Source organism: Panthera pardus, unplaced genomic scaffold (assembly GCF_024362965.1).
Source record: "Panthera pardus isolate Hobbes unplaced genomic scaffold, ASM2436296v1 HiC_scaffold_8, whole genome shotgun sequence".
Lineage (NCBI taxonomy): Eukaryota > Metazoa > Chordata > Mammalia > Carnivora > Felidae > Panthera > Panthera pardus.
The window spans coordinates 37,258,224-37,279,030 of NW_026527013.1; the positions used below are offsets into that span (position 1 = coordinate 37,258,224).

At 43.4% G+C, this 20,807-nt stretch overlaps 1 protein-coding gene and 1 long non-coding RNA gene across 2 annotated transcripts; both read right to left on the reverse strand.

Moving 5' to 3' along the window:
• Positions 1-2,146: 2,146 nt before the first annotated feature.
• Positions 2,147-15,000, reverse strand: LOC128775452 (transport and Golgi organization protein 1 homolog). The gene is made up of 15 exons (XM_053896707.1): positions 14,870-15,000; positions 13,013-13,114; positions 12,266-12,326; positions 12,124-12,159; positions 11,974-12,041; positions 11,755-11,849; positions 10,670-10,746; positions 9,076-9,217; positions 8,118-8,194; positions 7,189-7,273; positions 6,519-6,722; positions 5,568-5,644; positions 3,891-4,029; positions 2,815-2,917; positions 2,147-2,320 (listed from the first exon to the last, which is right to left on the reverse strand). Exons 1-15 carry the CDS (start codon positions 14,881-14,883, stop codon positions 2,311-2,313), a joined length of 1,290 nt encoding a protein of 429 aa, XP_053752682.1. The 5' UTR covers positions 14,884-15,000; the 3' UTR covers positions 2,147-2,310.
• Positions 15,001-15,041: 41 nt separating this feature from the next.
• Positions 15,042-17,604, reverse strand: LOC128775575 (uncharacterized). Its single transcript, XR_008420372.1, has 3 exons — positions 16,340-17,604; positions 16,023-16,085; positions 15,042-15,269 (listed from the first exon to the last, which is right to left on the reverse strand). It is a non-coding gene; the product is annotated as an uncharacterized LOC128775575 (long non-coding RNA).
• Between the last annotated feature and the right edge of the window lie 3,203 nt (positions 17,605-20,807).

Below are 20,807 nucleotides of genomic sequence, written 5' to 3' on the forward strand. Positions count from 1 at the left end.
GCGCCCTCTGCCGGCCGCCGTGCGAATTCCTGCAATGCTCAAGGCCATGGCTGCTCAGCTGGAAGTACTGACAGTGCAGCTGGTCCAGTGAAGCCTGTTCTCCTGATCCGGAAGGGTCTTGGCGAAGGGCTTGCTTGGGACACAAAGAAACCTTTTCCTTCTCCTTTTTACTGAGTGCAGAATGAAACCGAATTGATTGACCTAGTGATATCATGTGTAATGCTTTAAGCAGCATTCGCAGAAATACAGACTGCAAAATGACACCTGCTGACCTACAGGTCATGGTGTTTAGCACCGAAATACTTGGGTAAATAAAAAAGTTGACACCTCTGAGAAAGAGATACAGGCTTCCAGCTATGGAATGAATAAGCCATTGGGATCCAAGGTACAGCCCATAGAATAGCGTCAATCCTGTAAGAAAGCGTTGCATGCTTTCGCAATATAGCTACCCTTGTAGAGGTACCTGGAGAGCGTAATGTATACACACGGAATCACCATGATATATGCCTGAAACTAATACAACATGGTGAGTCTACTATATTTCAATTAAAAATGACAATATTATTAATTTCTCCTTCACCATTAAAAATTATTTCTAATTGAGAACATGAAATTCCATTTATACCACATTTTCTAATGTCACCTTCTTGATGTGGAGAGCTTATTTTTCAAGTTGTCAATAATGTCTTTGAGGACACAAATGTGACAAGGTCAGAATGCGCATCTAGAGGGAGCTACACATCTGGTATAAATTTCCTGCCTCTATATGGGTAATTTCAATGAAAAGTGCTTCATGGACGAAGACGGATGAAATCATTTCCATCAGACTCATAGGTAGATAATTGTGCCTTCAAATAATAATTGTCATCTCTTCATACCAGAGGAAGGCTGGGTGAAGATATAGGTTTCTCTTTTGATGTAAGAGAAGGCTGTGGTGTTTTAAACTGCTCACCTACCATCCAGAATCCAGAGATTAGCAGCCCTTGGCCTTCTGCTCTGTGCAGCCCTGTCCAGGAAACAGCACCACATCTCCTGTGTCCCCCTCTCCCCTGTCATGTTTTAGCTCAGGCCCTGATCACAGTGGATGAGAATCCTGTTTAGAGAAGCTGCTCATGCTGACCTTTACTGGAGCACTGCTGTTCCCAGCCACCGCAGGGAAGCATGTGGACAGCCAGATTTTGAGCCCTTGGTGGCCCAGCCATGACCCCAACGTGGATGGAGGCTGGTTGCCTCCATAACCTGGGAGGAAGGAGGGCCCAGCAGGAGTCAGGGGCTCTGGGGCAGAATGCATGGGCTTTGAGGACCCGGAAAGAGTCACATGCTTACACCCAACTCCTCCTTGGTGGTGCGGAAGGAATGGGTATCATGTCATTGACATCTGCCCTGCCAGGCCCTCAAAAAGGAAACAGTGGGGGGCGGGGCGACTTGGTGGCTCAGTCACTTAAGTGTCCAACTTTGGCTCAGGTCATGATCTCAGGATTTGTGAGTTTGAGCCCCGTGTCGGGCTCTGTGCTGACAGCTCAGAGCCTGGAGCCTGCTTTGGATTCTGTGTCTCCCTCTCTCTCTGCCCCTCTCTCAATTGTGCTCTCTCTGTCACTCAAAAATAAACATTGCATCAAAATAAAAGATAAAAACAGAAAACACTGAGAGGAATATGGGCCATTATAAGACTCACACCCACAACTACTACCATGAGTCTACCTCAGCTCCCACCTGGATTGGTGCTACCGTGAGGTAGCTGGTACGTGGGCAAATCCACAACATGTGGATTCATGCAGGGTTTCCTCACTGTTCTACCCGAGACACTGCTGACCCCTCATCCATGTCTTGCAATCATGAATCAGCCATGTCCTGGGGGCTGATAGCTGCCCTGCTGATCAGCACACACCACGGTGAGTAGGAAGTGCCACGTGCTGGCGAGGATCTATGGACGAGTGAACACAACTGTCACCAGATCTGGAGGAAGGTTGTGGCCACCACCCCAGAAGGAACCAGCGGGACATGGGCAGTCAATACAATTCAAACACTTATCTTCTGCCCCATAACTGTAGATTCTACCTGTTTGTGACCGTGTATACAGGGGTCACACTGTGTACATCAACACAGAATGACCGTAGGTCCTCCTGGAAGCAGATAATGACAGAGATACAGAACTGTGATGGGTTTATTAGGGGAAACGAGGAAAAACAAAATAGAGGGGACAGGAATGGTCAGGGAAAGAATTCAGTCAAATACGCATATCAGACAACTTTTCTAAATATATCACATCACCACAGCCTATTGGTCACAGTTCAGGGTCCTCTTCGAACTTCACATTCTCCTGTAAGGCAACGAGATTTTGGGTTATTGCAATGGGATCTTGTGTTCTCCTCGATGTATTTTGTCTTCAACAATATATCTGTGGCCTTGGATGAACACTTAATTGTGTGGCTGCATCTGTGTGTCTACCTCTAAGGGATTATGACTGTCTTCAAATCTTAGATATAGATCCCTGAATGTACACAGTATCACAGTTATCTTTTTCTTTTTCGTAAAGTAGGACCTGAATGTTAAAAGAAAAAACACAGGGGTCTTTGCCGTATTTTTTGAAACAGGGATTGCCAACCTCTCAGCCTCAGGCATTACACTCTTAGTTTCATGAAATTGGATGAACATCTGTCGATGACCTTCTGTGTGGAGATACATTCATTTCCACCCTGAGAAGGGTGAGTGTCCACTCATCCCATACATTTTACAAATTCCTTAAGTGCTTCTCACCTCTTCATCGTACTGACCTCAGAAACCAACATTGTCCCTGTTTCTCAGATTACAAACCTGAGGCTCTGAGATGACCGCCGAGAGCTGGTGTTAGAGCTGACACAGCAGGAACACAGGCAAAGCCTCAGGAGATTGCGAGGGAAGTTTCGGAGGCGCAAACCTGCAGGCAGGGTGGTGACAGCAGACGCATGGGTGTGGTGACCAGAGTACAGCAGGGGCGGCTCCTCCTCGCCCCTGAGTTTCCCACCAAGAGTCTGACTCAGGCTGAAGGCCAAGGAAGCGGCACAGCTGATCTACAACGTGCCTTCACATTTAGTCTCACTGAGACACACAAACTTAGGCAGACAAGCGATTCCTAAGACTAAGTTTAATATCCCAAGTCTCCCAGAACATTCTTCGTACATGTCCAGACCCTTCAGAAAACCAAGGGAAACAACAAACTTTATTTAGATTATGAACTAGTTGCACTTGGTAACGTTGACATTTCAGAGATGATGACTGCATTCTACATTGTGGTTGAACCCGTGCAGCAGTCCTTTGCAGACTTTACACTGTCCTCATGCTCCCTTCCCAGTTTGTGGGCCCTGCCAGAGATGGCCTCCAAGTCCATCCTACTGACCCCAATGCCGTCCCCTCTGCACCTCCTCAAACTCTGCTTACTGTGCTCAACTTCCCTTCTATTCTTGCATGATTCAAGTTTCCCCCAGTTTTGCACTGGATCCTTCACTGGTACTTCCACTATGGTGACCACAAGGTCTGTGTCATATAATGCATGTGCCCCCTTTCAGACGGGATACCTGAGGCACCTACACTTAGGGGTGCATCTCATCCTTCACGGAGCTCAAAACATTGTGTCTAAGACAGGCACCAGTACTCCTGAGACATCTGCCTTTGTATAAAAATCCTCTTTCTTGTAGACAAGAGAGACCTACAGCTGACCTCATTATAGGGAAATGACACAGCCCATTGTACACTATGTCCTGAGAAACTTGAGATATGTGACACTGTCCTCAGGCAGGTTTGCAGTTGAATGGCCAAGCCCTCACAAGCATCCCTACATCAATGCCACCAAGTCTTTCACGAAGAAGACGAATACGCTTTATCAGTCACTCATCCAGTTCAGGTCATCTTACCAAATTTAGTACGTGGAGGAGCTGGTGGAGGAGGCGGAGGTGGCCCATAGCCCGTGACTGGTGGTGAAGGGTGGTCCATGGGGGACAGCCTGCAAGGCGATCCTGGGGAAGGACCAGGCCCTCTTGCATTCATAATGGCCTGCGCAACAGAAATGAAAGCTATGTTCATAGGACAGAGCAAAGCACCAACATCAGCAAAAAGTGGCAAACCAAAGAAGCAGTGCTCATCTCCTGCCAGCTTCCCCACCACCAGGTTCCAAGAGGGCAGCATCAGCGCCAAAATCTCTACCCATACTTTGGGTTCCACTTATGCTTTGGGGGTGGGGAACGGATGCTATGGGGACAAACCAGTGTTCCCACATGTGGGCAAATGTAGAACAGCAAGCTCTTGTCCTAGAGGATTTATGGAATGAGTACCAAATTAATAAAATAGCATATTCCTGATAGGAAGGCATTTAAGTCCAGAATCACCTTCCACCCCGCATCCACCTCCACCACAGAGGCTGCTTATTTGTATGTGAAGAACTACAGATTGAGAAGGAATTACAATCCCAGGCTCCACACATGGAATCACAGCAATCGTGGCTCAAAGCTCTGCCTCTAAGCCCCCGCCTGTGCCCGATCTGCTTCTCTCCCGACAATGAAATCTTCTCCTCTCTGCAAGTGCTATCCATGGGCACAGAGACATGTTGGGGCATGGGGATACTGAGGTCATACAGAGAACCTCGAAAAGCATGTCCTTAGAGAAACATGTTACCTATACATGTTAGGTAGGCTTAGCTAATTTATTTTCATTCAGTGGTACTTCTCAGTTAAATACAGTAAAACTCACAGGGTACTTTTGTTCTCTAAAAGATGAGCCGAAATTCTAAATAACAGAATTAACACAAATACACTTTTGTTTCTGCTGTACATCTCCATGTATCACCTGTGACAGTGACACAGGACACAAGAGAACGTGCTCATGTGAACACGACACAGTGGAGAATTACAATGCAGGTAATTGCAGATTGTCTCTCTTCACCACGCATGTTGCAATGCGTGTTTTCTAGGACAAATATGTCACCTCTCGTAGTTCAGAATATGTATACCCAGGGCACACCTGAAGGGATTCCAGACAGCACGTTTACAAAAAAAAAAAAAAAAAAAAAAAACCAGAAAGGCTGAATGTTGACGGGTATTAAATTTACTTTGTCTACGACCACTCTAAATGACGCATACAAAAATATAAGTTGGAGTGAAGGCAGTTTGCATTTTCAAAACATAAGGATAACTGCCGATTTTCTGAACACATTAATCCCCTAGACAGAAACAGAACAGGAAGAAACAGCAAGAGCAATGATTCCACACTGAGGAGGTCCAGAAAAAATAAGTCATGCCAAAAGACTTCCAGGTGGAGGGTGGTCTCTTCCTCCCTGGTTATTTCCAGGTATATACCAGAAAAGCCCTTGGGTGCTCAGCCCTAGGCACTTTGGTTCTACACCTTCCACAAGGAGATGACAGGCAGAAAATAGAGAATCCCATAGACACTTGGGTTAAGCTTGTGCATTTGGAAAATGGGAAAAACAAGCAGACATATACAACACAAAAAACAGACACAAAGCCAGGAGAGAGCGCTGAACAGAAAAAAGAGGGTTTTGCCAAAGAGTTACAACTGAAAATGTGCACAGCATTTACCTTGTTCTCCGTGATCCTTTTGGTAGAGTCAGTGTTGTTGTTACTCACACGAGCAACATGTGGATCTACAAAAGGCCCTAGAAGGGATGCAGGTTTATTTTGATTTGAGTAGATTGTGCAGAGATTAAAAAAAAAAACAAAACAAAAACACAAAAACAAAAAAAAACCCCAAAAAACAAAAACCACTCTCCTCATTCCTCAAGCAACTGAAACTCTTTGGCCCAGTCAGATCCCAAATCACATGCACAGTGTATCCCGCATGCTTCAGATGATCCCAAGGTAAAGGAAGAACCATTCTTTAAACTGTGATGAAGACCCATAAAAGCCCTGGTTCAGGTGTTTTCATAACTCCTCAAACAACTGTGGATGACTGGGGGCTCAACTGGATGGATATACGTTAGGCGGAGCCTCATGCCTCCCACCGCCCAGCACATGGACTGTGTATGGCACACATCTGCTGAAGCGCTAGGCCTGCTTTTCTGCATACAGCCCCATTCCATCTCCACAAGAGACACCTGTACCAACACAAGGTGGGGGAAATGACACAAGGATGATAAGTCAATCATGAGAAACTCAAGGAATGTGGTGATGATGGCAGGCATTTTCCTTGCATTGCAATGATCTGTGGTACCACCTCTGCACCTTGTACAAGACTCAACAACGGGGCGCCTGGGTGGCTCAGTCGGTCAAGCATCCCACCCCGGCTCAGGTCATGATCTCACAGTGCGTGAGTTCAAGCCCCACATCGGGCTCTGTGTTGACAGCTCAGAGCCTGGAACCTGCTTCAGATTCTGTGTCTCCCTCTCTCTGACCCTCCCTCATTCATGCTCTGTCTCTGTCTGTCTCAAAAATAAATAAACATTAATAAATTTCTTTAAAAAAGACTCAACAACAACAAAAATTAGGTGAAGGTTCTTAGCAAGCCAACTCATACTGCCCAGATCATCTTACCAAGTGGTGCAGGTGGAGGGGTTCGGGGTGATCCCGAACCTGGTACAGGAGGTGGATGTGCCCAGATCAAAGGGTGACCTCTAGAGTAGGGTGTGCAGAATCTTCCAGTTAATGGAGGAGGTTGCCACGGATCCACACTGCCCTGCAGAACGGAAGTGACAGCTACGTGCAGATGCCACACAAGAGAACCAATCCCCAAAGCAGCTGAAACCCATAGAAGTACGGGCCAGCACCTGCCCCCTTCTCTGCCACCAGGATCCAAGAGAGTAGCATCAGTACCTGAAAACTCTGTCCCTGCCACTGGGTACCACCTACAGCTTAGGCAACTAAACGCAGGCGGTTAAACTACTGTCACCACATGTCCCTGCCCATGTCTGAGAATTTAGAACAAAATGATCCCCTCTTACAGGATTAAATAAGTAATTCCAAACTAATGAAGCAGCATATTCCAGACAGGCAGACATCCATGTCCAGGATCACCTTGCATCCTTCCACTACAGTGATGGCAGAAGCTCTGTTTTTGCCTTATTCCGAACATAAAAACATTGGGTGCAAATACACAGCTCATTCTTTGCACATGAAATGACAGCTACTCTTGGGAAAAAGTTCTGCCTGCCGGCCCCACACTTGGCCCCCTCTGCTTCCCTCGCTGAGAAAGAGGTCTTCCTACTTTCTGCAAGTGCTGTCAAAGGCCAAGAAACCACTCGGGAGTTGGGGATGCCGGGAGTCTTGTAGGGGACCTGAGGAAATGTTTGCTGTGAGGAACATACTACACATCAATGAGTACTAGGCCCACAAGTGTTTACCTGAATTCATAAGGAATTCTGATTTTGTGTACACTACAAGACACAGAGTAATACATCCTATGGGAAAAAAGAGGCAGACATTCGTGAAACAGTTAATGTAAATGTGTTTTGACTTTGGTATACATTTCCAGGGATGTGTCATGAGCGATGGTATCAGCTCTAACACTGACTGGAGACACAAGAGAACCTGCTCATATGAATAAAACTGAAGGACCTTGTGTTCAGAATACTTTTACCCAAGATACTGCTTGAAAGGATTCCAAACAGTTCATTTACCTATGAAGACGTGAAGGTGGTGAGTTATGACAATGACTTTGTCTAAAACCATCATAAATTGTACAAGGCACACAATATAAAGATGGAGGGAAGTCTTTTCACGTTTACAATTAACAGATAGTCTTCACACATGAATAGTGTGACCAGAAAGAGGAAAATAACAACAACACTGATCCCACAGAGAGGTAGTGTGTTAGGAGTCAACAAGCTTAGAGACTTTGCTATAGAGTGCAGTGTATCTTCCTGTTGTTGTTATTTTGAACACAACAAGGGAAAAGCCATAAGGTGCTCAACTTCAAAGTTCCTTTGGCTACTAAACTGACCAGAAAAAAGATGACAGGCTGAAAAGACAGAAGCCTGTAGACTCTTGGGTGAAGGCTGTGCATTTGGAAAATGAGAAAAACAAGCAGACATATCATACAACACACAAAACAGACACAAAGCCAGGAGAGAGCGCTGAACAGAAAAAGGAGGGTTTTGCCAAAGAGTTACAACTGAAAATGTCCACAGCATTTACCTTGTCCTTCGTGGTCCTGTTAGTAGAGTCAGTGTTGTTGTTACTCACAGGAGCAACATCTGGATCTGCAATAGGCCCTACAAGGGATGGAGGTTTATTCTGATTTGAGTAGATTGTGCAGAGATTAAAAAAACAAAAACAAAACAAAAACACAAAAACAAACAAAAAAAAACCCCCACAAAACCAAAACCACTCTCCTCATTCCTCAAGCAACTGAAACTCTTTGGCCCAGTCAGATCCCAAATCACATGCACAGGGTATCCCGCATGCTTCAGGTGATCCCAAGGTAAAGGGAGAACCATTCTTTAAACTCTGATGAAGACCCATAAAAGCCCTGGTTCAGGTGTTTTCATAACTCCTCAAACAACTGTGGATGACTGGGGGCTCAACTGGATGGATATACGTTAGGCGGAGCCTCATGCCTCCCACCGCCCAGCACATGGACTGTGTATGGCACACATCTGCTGAAGCGCTAGGCCTGCTTTTCTGCATACAGCCCCATTCCATCTCCACAAGAGACACCTGTACCAACACAAGGTGGGGGAAATGACACAAGGATGATAAGTCAATCATGAGAAACTCAAGGAATGTGGTGATGATGGCAGGCATTTTCCTTGCATTGCAATGATCTGTGGTACCACCTCTGCACCTTGTACAAGACTCAACAACGGGGCGCCTGGGTGGCTCAGTCGGTCAAGCATCCCACCCCGGCTCAGGTCATGATCTCACAGTGCGTGAGTTCAAGCCCCACATCGGGCTCTGTGTTGACAGCTCAGAGCCTGGAACCTGCTTCAGATTCTGTGTCTCCCTCTCTCTGACCCTCCCTCATTCATGCTCTGTCTCTGTCTGTCTCAAAAATAAATAAACATTAACAAATTTCTTTAAAAAAGACTCAACAACAACAAAAATTAGATGAAGGTTCTTAGCAAGCCAACTCATACTGCCCAGATCATCTTACCAAGTGGTGCAGGTGGAGGGGTTCGGGGTGATCCCAAACCTGGTACAGGAGGTGGATGTGCCCAGATCAAAGGGTGACCTCTAGAGTAGGGTGTGCAGAATCTTCCAGTTAATGGAGGAGGTTGCCACGGATCCACACTGCCCTGCAGAACGGAAGTGACAGCTACGTGCAGATGCCACACAAGAGAACCAATCCCCAAAGCAGCTGAAACCCATAGAAGTACGGGCCAGCACCTGCCCCCTTCTCTGCCACCAGGATCCAAGAGAGTAGCATCAGTACCTGAAAACTCTGTCCCTGCCACTGGGTACCACCTACAGCTTAGGCAACTAAACGCAGGCGGTTAAACTACTGTCACCACATGTCCCTGCCCATGTCTGAGAATTTAGAACAAAATGATCCCCTCTTACAGGATTAAATAAGTAATTCCAAACTAATGAAGCAGCATATTCCAGACAGGCAGACATCCATGTCCAGGATCACCTTGCATCCTTCCACTACAGTGATGGCAGAAGCTCTGTTTTTGCCTTATTCCGAACATAAAAACATTGGGTGCAAATACACAGCTCATTCTTTGCACATGAAATGACAGCTACTCTTGGGAAAAAGTTCTGCCTGCCGGCCCCACACTTGGCCCCCTCTGCTTCCCTCACTGAGAAAGAGGTCTTCCTACTTTCTGCAAGTGCTGTCAAAGGCCAAGAAACCACTCGGGAGTTGGGGATGCCGGGAGTCTTGTAGGGGACCTGAGGAAATGTTTGCTGTGAGGAACATATTACATATCAATGAGTACTAGGCCCACAAGTGTTTACCTGAATTCATAAGGAATTCTGATTTTGTGTACACTACAAGACACAGAGTAATACATCCTATGGGAAAAAAGAGGCAGACATTCGTGAAACAGTTAATGTAAATGTGTTTTGACTTTGGTATACATTTCCAGGGATGTGTCATGAGCGATGGTATCAGCTCTAACACTGACTGGAGACACAAGAGAACCTGCTCATATGAATAAAACTGAAGGACCTTGTGTTCAGAATACTTTTACCTAAGATACTGCTTGAAAGGATTCCAAACAGTTCATTTACCCATGAAGACGTGAAGGTGGTGAGTTATGACAATGACTTTGTCTAAAACCATCATAAATTGTACAAGGCACACAATATAAAGATGGAGGGAAGTCTTTTCACGTTTACAATTAACAGATAGTCTTCACACATGAATCGTGTGACCAGAAAGAGGAAAATAACAACAACACTGATCCCACAGAGAGGTAGTGTGTTAGGAGTCAACAAGCTTAGAGACTTTGCTATAGAGTGCAGTGTATCTTCCTGTTGTTGTTATTTTGAACACAACAAGGGAAAAGCCATAAGGTGCTCAACTTCTAAGTTCCTTTGGCTACTAAACTGACCAGAAAAAAGATGACAGGCTGAAAAGACAGAAGCCTGTAGAGTCTTAGGTTCAGGCTGTGAATTTGGAAAATATAAATAGGCAGACATATCACACAACACACAAAACAGGGATAAGGCCGCAGAGCATGCTGTTCCGCAAAGGAGGGTTTCCTGACAGACTTACAACTGAAAATGGCCCCAGCATTTACCTTGTCCTTCTCGGCATTGTTGGTAGACTGCTTGTTGTTGTGACTCATGGGAGTGACACCAGCTTCGGCTGAAGGCTCTAAAAGGGATAGAGGTTTACTCTGATTTTAGTAGACTCTGCAGAATTCACACAAACACCACATTTTGTGACGTGTTAAACTCTTGCCCACACTCAGGACAAGGAGGAGAGGCAGAGAGTAACCCACAAGCCTCAGTTGACCCCAGTGATAAGGGGGAGATCCATCCCATCATATCTTAATGAAGAAACCATAGGGTCCTGGCTCATGTTCTTCATAATTAGTCAAATAACTTTCAACAGGGCAGCTCAAAGAGAAATCAGGAAATCGTCACCAAAACAGCCATTTCTCAATACACATTAGGGGTAATAACTCAGCATCTCATTTCAGATAAAAATTAAAATGAGAGCGTCAGTTGGTGGATAACATCAAAAAACCCTCCACAGAAGAGCATGGGTGTGTTTCTTCTGACTCCAGGCAAATTGTTCATTCTTTCAGCTCATCTATAAGCTGCCTTCCACATGGGAGCCGGTATTATGTAACTATTTCTGAATGGAACTGAACTTGACTGATATTATATTAAGGAGAAAAGGAAAACTATGGGTGTTTAGCCGTGAAGCTGCAGAGTTGCACTGATAACATCAGAGGACGAAGCTATTTGGAGCTTGGATTCAGGAATGTAGGTCTATAGTTCACAAAAATAAAAATAAAGGAGCAATGAAAATAGTAAATAAATGAGTTTCTCCTCAAATAAACTAAAGTCTTCACATTGAGTCCGGGTGGGAAGAAGGATGAGACCCCTGTCCTGTCATCCTTTCCAGGCTCTTCAGACAGGGGGATGCTAGAGGAGGTGGGAGGGTCACAGTCAGAGGAGGGGCATGAGCTCCACCATTCACAGGGAGAAGTGCCTCACTGCTTGCAGTACCAGCGGAGAAGACCCTTCTGTCACCCCTTCAGACCACCTGCTGTCCTTAGTGTTTGCGGTTCTGTCCAGGACACACGATGATCACCCACAGGAAAAGGCTTTGCCGCAGAAATGAGGCTCCTGCACATCACCACGTGCCCCTTACCTCTCCTCGCAGAGTTCTGCATCTCTGGACTTCCAGGCATTGGTCTCTGTCTCCTGTATCTCTCAAGCAGCCTCTTTCCTTCCATCACATCCAGTCTTAGATACAGAAAAAGAATGGACTTCTGTAAGAGTTGCAACGCCACGTCCTCTGACTAGACACTAAACAGCACAGCTGTCATCCCTCAAAACACCCATAAAAACTCATGTCACGCTCGCACACCTGTGTTTCAAGCGGGCAACCTCTCGGCTCTGTTCCGCCATTTTCCTCTCCCAGATCCGAGCCTTGATCTAGGGGAGAAAAACACATCCACCTTCAGTCATGCCAGACTGTGCACCAAAGAGAGAGAGGAGGAAAAAAGAAAACACTTACCCAGGTGTCCTGAGTATTATGCTCATAAACTGCGACCTGAAAAAGCAACAATGAAAAGTCCGTGTTTAGGAATTCCAAGGGCCACTACACTCAACCACATGAGGTACTAAGGGTTCAATATGTCAGGCAGAACTCACGTTACCTGGTGTGTGAAGGTGAGTTCTGCCTTCTGCAGCTGTTCTCGTGTTTGTTCAATTTGCTGTCTGTGAGATACAATTGGTTTCATCAAATAAGGTCTAATATTAGGTAGGATTATAAATAATCTGCTCATGTTCCCATCATCCTCATATCTTCCCCCAATACAATTTATCCTTTCACATGAAACACTTTTCACACAATTATAAATGTGCAGAACCAAAGCTATTGTTCCATCCTCTCCTTACTCATCATTCCAAGCCCGTAGGGTTCAGAGGTCATAGAATTCTTTTCCATTTTCAATCTTGCCCTAATTCATCAGGTGACAAGTGACTTTCATCATAAAGCCAACATAAAGCTCTATTCTCCTTTAACTTGTGTACTCACCAGGTTTCCTAGGGTTGCAAAGACCAGGACCATCAGGTGGTACTACCTTCTTGATGGATAGGATTTCATCCTATGACACACTGCTTTCCTATAGATTATGACAACTGACACCACCCCTCAGGAACGTTGGCACGGATGAAGTTTCTACATGGGCAGGTCAATGCTGGAGACCCAGAAATGTTTAGTAACTTAATTGTTTTATTCTTTCTAATACTTATCTTTTCCTGTCTGTTAATTCTCTACGGATATGTCCTCTGAATTTGTGTTTATATTACTATATTCATGGAGTCTACCCATTGTACAAAGGTTAGAACTAAGAAACGAACAGGGGTTTCATGAGCCACTGCTAATTAGTATCTGAACTCACTTGCACTTGTGTATGTCCCTTGTAGCTATTTTCAGATCTTCCTCTGCAGTTGCCATCTGATTCTTCATTGCCACTAGTTCACAGTTTGTCATATCCAGATTCCTAAGATGGGAAAGATATATACATAGTCCAGTAGCCAAGGTCCAGAAATTCTGCCTTTTTCCTTCTCAGCTCTCTTAACGCCTAGATTCCAATATCCCTATCCCCTCCCCCAACGATGCACAGACTGACAACACAGTCAGAGAAATGAAGACCCCATTTAATGTTAAAGAACATTCAACCTCCGTCTGCTGCCAAGTCGCCTACAATCAGAGCCGCCTGTCTAGTTCTCTGCTTCTACTCCTTCATCGTCAAGTCATCAAATAACATTGCACCTTGTGCCTTCCCAGAGTTGGTCTTTTGTTTGAGATGGAGAAGGCCTATTCCAGGTCAGTGTGAAAACCTGTGCCTGACCAACTGTACCCATTAGGATGAGGCAGGGGATCATCATTGCCTTGCACCTCCACGGGGCAGTGCACTGAATCTCAGTCCAAAAGTTGTACCCTGACACAGACACTGAGTATGAAAGACAGCCTTCCAGGATATGGCTTCACCAGCATTGCAAATCACTCCCACACATCACTAAGGTTCAGGAGTGCAACCCCTGCCCCCTCTTTCAAAGATCCTGGTGGAGGGAAAGGCCAATCTTAGAGTGGCAATATATGCTGAAATATAACATGATGTGAACTGTCCCACAGTCAGGCTCTTATCTTCAGGAAACAGATTTCAGATGGAAAACTATCAACTTCATGGAGTCAGTCTACTTGAACAAGACTCAGTTCATTGACAGTGAAGGCAGCAAAGGGAAATGCTTAGAAAGGCTGGTTTGCTGTGTTGCCCTCAGACTATTTTGTGCATGGTGTTGCTTTAAAGGGTTTCAACTTGGCACTGGATGTAGTCAAGAATCACATGCAAAACTGAAAGACTGTTAGTAGTGGACACAAAAGCACTAGACAGAGAAAGGTACATGCATTTCCTTCTGGCCTCTCAGGTAGTCCTTCAGCAAGTGTTTTCTGGGGTGGCTGTAATGTAGAGGCTCTGTTGTAAGGGGGTGAAGATAGAAGGTGGTCAGGGTGCTCTACCTGCTCCCACAAAGAGCTTACACATTAACAAAAACAAGATGCCAGTGAGACAGAGCAGGCTCCACCCCGGGTGTGGAAAGGACTAACAGAAGCTGAGTCTCCAGGGAAGACAAGGAAGCATTTCCTTTTCAATGTGAATAAGGGGCTCTAAAGGCCCCCCTCCTGAGAACAAAAGGAAATACTGGACAAAAGAAGAAACATGCGCCTGGGGCACCAAATTTCTAATGAACCCATGAAGACACACTTCGTACGAGTCTCACTTGCAGACTGGATGAAGAGATGCAGTACTGATGGCATCCCAACCCACAGTCTAGAAAGAAACTCCCATGGTTTCTGCAGCAAGATAATTCAATGTTTTCCCTAAATATTTTTGACCCAAGTCTGGTGCTGAACAAAGATGACCTAATTCCTGGCTGATAAGACCATGGGATGGGATTGAAACCTATAGGACAATGTAAATGGATCCGGAGGGGATCCTGTTATCAGTGTGCTTAATGCCAGTATCTTCCCTCTTCTACCCCAAGTACATGACACAAGAATGTGTGACAAGCACTAAGGACAGAAAGGAAAATGCAGGTTATAGGAAGCCAGGTAGGAAGGGCAGGCACAATTCTCCTGAATGCATTTGGCAAAAATACTCTTGGATCCAATTCTAGAAGAAATATATTTATCTATAGCGGCCACCACATTCATTCATACAACAGTACTCGGGACCATTATCACATGAACGTCTTACTTTGCTGTAGCCATTTTTCTTTCTTCAGAGGATTTATCAAGGATGTCTGCTCTCTCCTTCAGCCTTTTGGCTTTTTCTTCCCTGATTGCTGTAAGAGAACTCAAAGAATTATAAACGTCTTCCAGGGCCTTTTTCCTTTCTGTAAAAAAAAAAAAAAAAAAAAAAAAAAAAAAAAATGGATTATTTTGTGCATGTGCATATGACCTGAGACTTGGTTTGGGGGTGACAGGAAAGGGCAACTAGTGTGAAGGCAAGAAGGCATTCTTTCCCTTCCCAATGCAAAGTCATTGCCACCACATGGGGATTTCTCCCCAACAGACAACATACCTTCCAGTTCACATTTATTGGACTTCAAGGCTCTCAGTTCTGGATCCTCAAATTGACCGTTTGCATCTTCTGACTTTAGGACAGATAGGAGAAAATACATTCAAGAAATAATGATCGCACAACAATGTGAGTGCAACAGGACTGTGCATGGCAACAAAGAAAGATCCTGGGGCATAAATACAACAAGGAGAAGGCAAAGAACATGGAAAATAGTTCAAGTCAAAGGGCTCACAAATGGCTTTCTTAGGAGAATATTCCTCTATTCACACTGAACATTGCTGAGCATTAAGAGAAGAAGGCAGTATACAACTTGCTATTGCCCTTCATCTCTCAACTATCTTGGGGGATTTTCTCCATATCTTGGAGGGCAGGTCTGAATGATGTGGTAATGACCTAGTTGTGAAAATAAAACATACTTCCTAGTCCTTGAAACAGCAAACTCCTCATGGTGGTCCTAGTGAAATTCCAGCTGTGCAGATGGAGCTTTGTCTCCCAGAGGCCCACTCTCTACTGTGGTAAACAGCAAGCGAATATGCTATGCTCACCTCACCCAATGAACAAAAAGTCTCCAAAGTCAAATTACAGTAAAAGCAGCCAACTCTTAGCACTTCCTGATTCTTGACATTCCCCTCTCTCTCTCTCTCTCTCTCTCTCTCTCTGATTGCAAAGTAACATGTGCACTTTGAAGGGTGTCATTTAAAATTTTATCGAAGTGCTCAACTTTTCTGATGTTCTCCTTCAACAAAACATGTTGAATGAGTCGTAACAATTCATTAATTTTACTTGTGTTTTTAGAACGCAATCCAGGCAAAGAAAGGATTCTTACTTTCAACTTAAGAGCTTCAGCAGAGTGAATGTTACTTTCTCTCTTAGCTTCTTGAAGATGTATCTTTAATTCATTGATGTAGATACAAAACATATGAAAAAGGAATCAGAATTCAAAAATAGCATCGTGGTAGATAAGCCTATGTCTAATGTGTGACTCCTTTCACAAATAAAAAGGTAGTTTTTTATTCCATTTGTGAAGCTTGTCTTGAATGGGAAGTATTTATAGAACACATGAAATAGGTCAGTAGGATGAACTCCAAGAGATAAAATTAATCAAAATGAAGTCACAAGAAATATTTGAAAGGGCAATGCTACCTTCTCTTCCCACATGGATATTGCTTCAGCCAGCTCTGGGTTTTCTTTCTCCAACGGGTTGATCTTTGCAGTTTTTTGCTGTAAATTAACTAAAAGGAGATAAAACAATTTTTAAGGTTGTTACCAAACCAGTGACATCGAATAATCCCACTGTATTAGCAGCACAGACACATGATCTGACACATGGGTGTAACTAACTTTTTAGCTTTCTCATTGTGCCTGAAGAAAGCAAGTTTCAGCAGCATTTTAAACCCAAGAAACCTCATTTCACTGACATTCCTATACGTGTAAGCTCTAGAACACTGACTCCTCTAACAGACACAAAGTGCAAACTCCTCTTACATTGGCCCAATGCGAGAGCTCTCATGCCCTGAGGTCACTCTTCTCATCACCACCACCGCTGCATTTACAGTGATCAACACCAACCAGTCTTTGAGGGCTTGTTAAGCGTCAGGTAGCCACCTTGCCTCTCAACAGACAGCACCACAGAATCACCACAGTCCATGGGGTCCGTGCAGAATAGATTACCCGCCATTTGCAACAAGTTCACTTTTCCCCTGGCATGAATGGCTCCCTCCACCTCAGACTCAAAACCTTGGTTTAACCCTCTCCTGTGACACACACCCTGCCTGGCAATACCTGGTTTCTTCTCTATGCTTAGGCTTCTTGACAGACTCAAAGAGGGTTTTCTCATCTTCACATTTCACCAAAAGCCAGGTCATGGCAAAGTACTCACTCCACACCTCAGGCTCATATCATCACTTCTTTCCTAATCATTTCTATGCAAAATCACACTCATTCTGTTCTCCTTCCTCCTGTGATGTTTTCCTCCCCTGGTCTCTTGTCTTAAGAGAGGAAAATCCCTCCACATTGTCACTTAGCCTCTAACAGGGAAGAGAAAGGTTTTCAAGAGTTCACAAGTCAATTAGACATCAGAAGTCACCATATTTATCCCTAGTTAAAAAATTTAAACCCACACCAAACACGAGTAATGAAAAAAAATTACAAAGACTACTAAAACCTAAAATCTTACCTTGATGTACTGGAGGCTGTGTCTGAGAGAGGAAGAAACAAAATTAAGTTTGAGGTCAAAACATGTTAATAGTAAAAACTTTTCCTTCCTGATAAAATACTGACATGCCATCCAATGAAATTACAATGATCATTTTGTTCAGCATAATGAATTCACAACATTAATATAAGAAAAAAGTAGAATTTCATATTTAGTTCATGATTCTTTATAAACCGTTTCTGATAAAAGCATAAAGATTCACAGCTTATTTTGACCAAAAGATAGATTTACATTATATTAAATAAATATCAAAATATTTAATTCTGTCAGTGCATAATGCAGACAGTTTTAAAAATACATAAATAAAATATTTGTCTGATTGTTTTCCTCTTGTAGTCAAACCCAACATCCACACTGAAGTCCAGAACCCAGGATCATTTGAAATGCCAAAAAAAGAAAAAAAGAAAGAGAGAGAGAGAAAGGGAGAGAGGAAGAAAGAGACAGACAGAGACAGAGAGAGAGATGGAGGGGGACGGTAGGGGGCGAGAAGGAAAGGGAAGGGATGGGAAGGAGGAAGGAAGCGGCAAGGAAAGAAAAGGAAAACCTTTGTACTAACATACGCTTCTTTCATTTTCTAGAAAGCTTTCTGAAATGTTACACAGGGTTGGCTGCTTTCCGAATCAATAAACAATTACAACATGTCAGGTGCTATGATTTTCCTAGATCACTAAAAACAGAGGGTCTTCCAAAAACACATCATCAAATGAGAAAGAGAGTGGAACATGGCTAGAGAAAAAGCACAGGCACCAAAAGAAATGATGACTAACATTTCAAAAACAAAGCAGAAAGGGCTCCCATTGAGAAGGTATAAGAAAAGCAAGAGGATCTTAATTCCTGTAAAGGCACTGGTCTAAGGCAAGGGTTAACAGTTTCCATACTGGAAACTTCTGGAAAAGTGAACAAAAGAGAGAACAGCTATTAAGGAGTAATGGTTGTCTGGGCAAAAGTAGAAATAACAATTAAAGCCTGACTGCACTAGTATTTCTAAAAGGACGTCAACCATGGAAAAAGACATCCTGTGATTGTCTTGTGTCCACTGAAAAGTAACAACCATAAGATAGTGACTGTGGGACTGAAGGATGCTTCCCCACTCCCAGCCCCTCACCCTTTGGAAAAGTGCCTTTATAAGCCTGGCACACCACCCTTTTGGGGGAGCGATATTCCTCTTTCTTGCTGGCTCCACTGTATACACCTATCTCTAATAAACGCCACCTGCTTTGTTTCCCTTTCGATCAGTGTTCATTACTAAGACACTGAGACTGGAGAACCTGGTCTTGGTGGTCCAGTAACACCCACACCCAGGTCATCCCCTGATGAATTATAGCTCAATAAAATCTAGGCAAGACTCTCCTTTAACAAAAGGTGAAGACACATTTTCGTGATCCGTAGGACGTATATCCCTATTTGAAAGTTTTAAATGATGATGTGATGCTGAAGCGAGCCCCAACATCTTGCCAGGATATTGGAATATCATCATGGTATCAAAAAGTGAGTCATAAAAATGTTGTTATAGGAAAGTCTATCTACGGAGGGCAAACAGGAAACCATGGATAGTCCTTTAATGTCACATGTTTCCTTTCCTAAGCAGGGGAAATGGAAAGAGAGATGGCCTTACAAATACTTAATATGCATATTTTCTTTTTGAAGAGAAAGATTTCTAAATTGGCAGGAAAAGAGGAAAAAACAGCCACTTATAAATAAACTCATGCTGTTCTGTTCTTGTTTAGAAGGCCTGCCCTCCACAGAAACTATTTCTCCAAAGCCTAATGGGGTTTTCCTGAAGATAAGCAATACAGATGAAGGGTAATACTCAACGACAATGCTCTTCCTCCTTCCTGTCTCATAGGGGAGTAAACTCAGCCTAAAACCTAGCCAGGTAAAGACAAAACTTTACACTAAAAGCCTTCACCTCAGTTTTTCTAAACAAGGACGTGACCCCAAGCTTCCCAAAAAACTTAACAAGGTACCCTAAAAGGAAAAACCACATATTTTGAACACAGAATGCAAGCATTAGAATCACACTTCCTATGGCAGAGATGGTGGGATAATCAGGCTGGCAATGTAAAACCGCTCTGATTAATAGGATAATGACTCTAATGGAAGAAGTAGTCAGTATGCAAGAAGAGGTGGTGAATGTGAGCACGGAAACGATAACTCTAGGATCCAAAAGGACTTCTAGAAATCCAAAACATCATAACAGAAATAAGGAATGCCTTTGTTGGACTTACTAACACACACAACACAGCTGAGGAAAGACTCAACAAGCAGAAGGAAATGTCAAGTAGAAACACCCAAAACAGAAACACACAAAAATTAAAAATACAACGGAGAAAATCCAAGACCAGTGTGACAATGACAAAAGGTGTAACATACACAAAGTGGGAATACCTACTTATACGTTTGAAGTGAATATGACTGAGAATTTTCCAAAATTAATGATAGTCATAAACCACAGATTCAGGAAACTCAAAGAATTTCAAGCAGGATAAATACCCCCCTCCAAAAAAACCAAACCAAACCAAAAACAAATCAAAACAAAACAAAACAAAAAAACACAAAAAACACAAGACTATCCCTAGACATATACTATTCAATCAAGAGAAACTTGAAAACAAACAATTTTGGAAGAAGCTAAGGGGTAGTGTTGGGGGCTGGAGTTGCAGGGACATGGAAGAAATAACACCTTACCCAAGAGGAACCAGGACAAAAAATACTCAGTATTCAGAAACCATGCAATCAAGAAGAATGAAATGTTTATACTGTTAAAAGAAAAGAACCCATCCACCTAGAATTCTGTGCACATAAATTGTCCTTCAAAACATGTACAAAGTAAGGGAAATTATTGGAGATACTGAGGTCAATAATAAACGCTTAATTCTCCAAGAAAACATAATCCTTAATGTACATGCATTAACAACAGAGTGCCAAAATACATGAGGCAAAAACTGATACAACTGATAGGAGAAATAGACATATACATTTTTATAGCTGAAAGAATTCAACACCCTCTATCAGTCATTGACAGATTGAGCATAAAGGTATTCAAATTTAAGAACACAGTTGGACTGAACTGCATCACCAATCACCTAGATCCATGACCATCTGTAGAACACTTTCTACAATAGAAAAATACACATTCTTCTCAAGCTCATATAGAACATTCACTGACACAGACCATGTTCGGGGTCATAAAATACACCTTAACTTGAAGTCAACAAAATCATAGAAAATACGTTCTCAGAACACATATGTAAGCTAGACATCAATAATAGAAAGACAACTGAAAAACTACAAAATATATGAGAGATATTCTAATAGAAGATAGAGAATAGAGATAGAATAGAGAAATTCGAAAAGAAGAGGGTCAAAGAGACATTTCACAGAATCACAAAAATA

Bases quoted from the DNA above. Each gene is read 5' to 3' on its own strand.
- LOC128775452 (XM_053896707.1), bottom strand. The intron at 12,160-12,265 runs GTAACGTGAGTT...TTGCTTTTTCAG, and splicing joins AACTCACCTTCACACACCAG to GTCGCAGTTTATGAGCATAA. The intron at 2,918-3,890 runs GTAAGATGACCT...CCCTGCCTGCAG, and splicing joins TCCTCCACGTACTAAATTTG to GTTTGCGCCTCCGAAACTTC.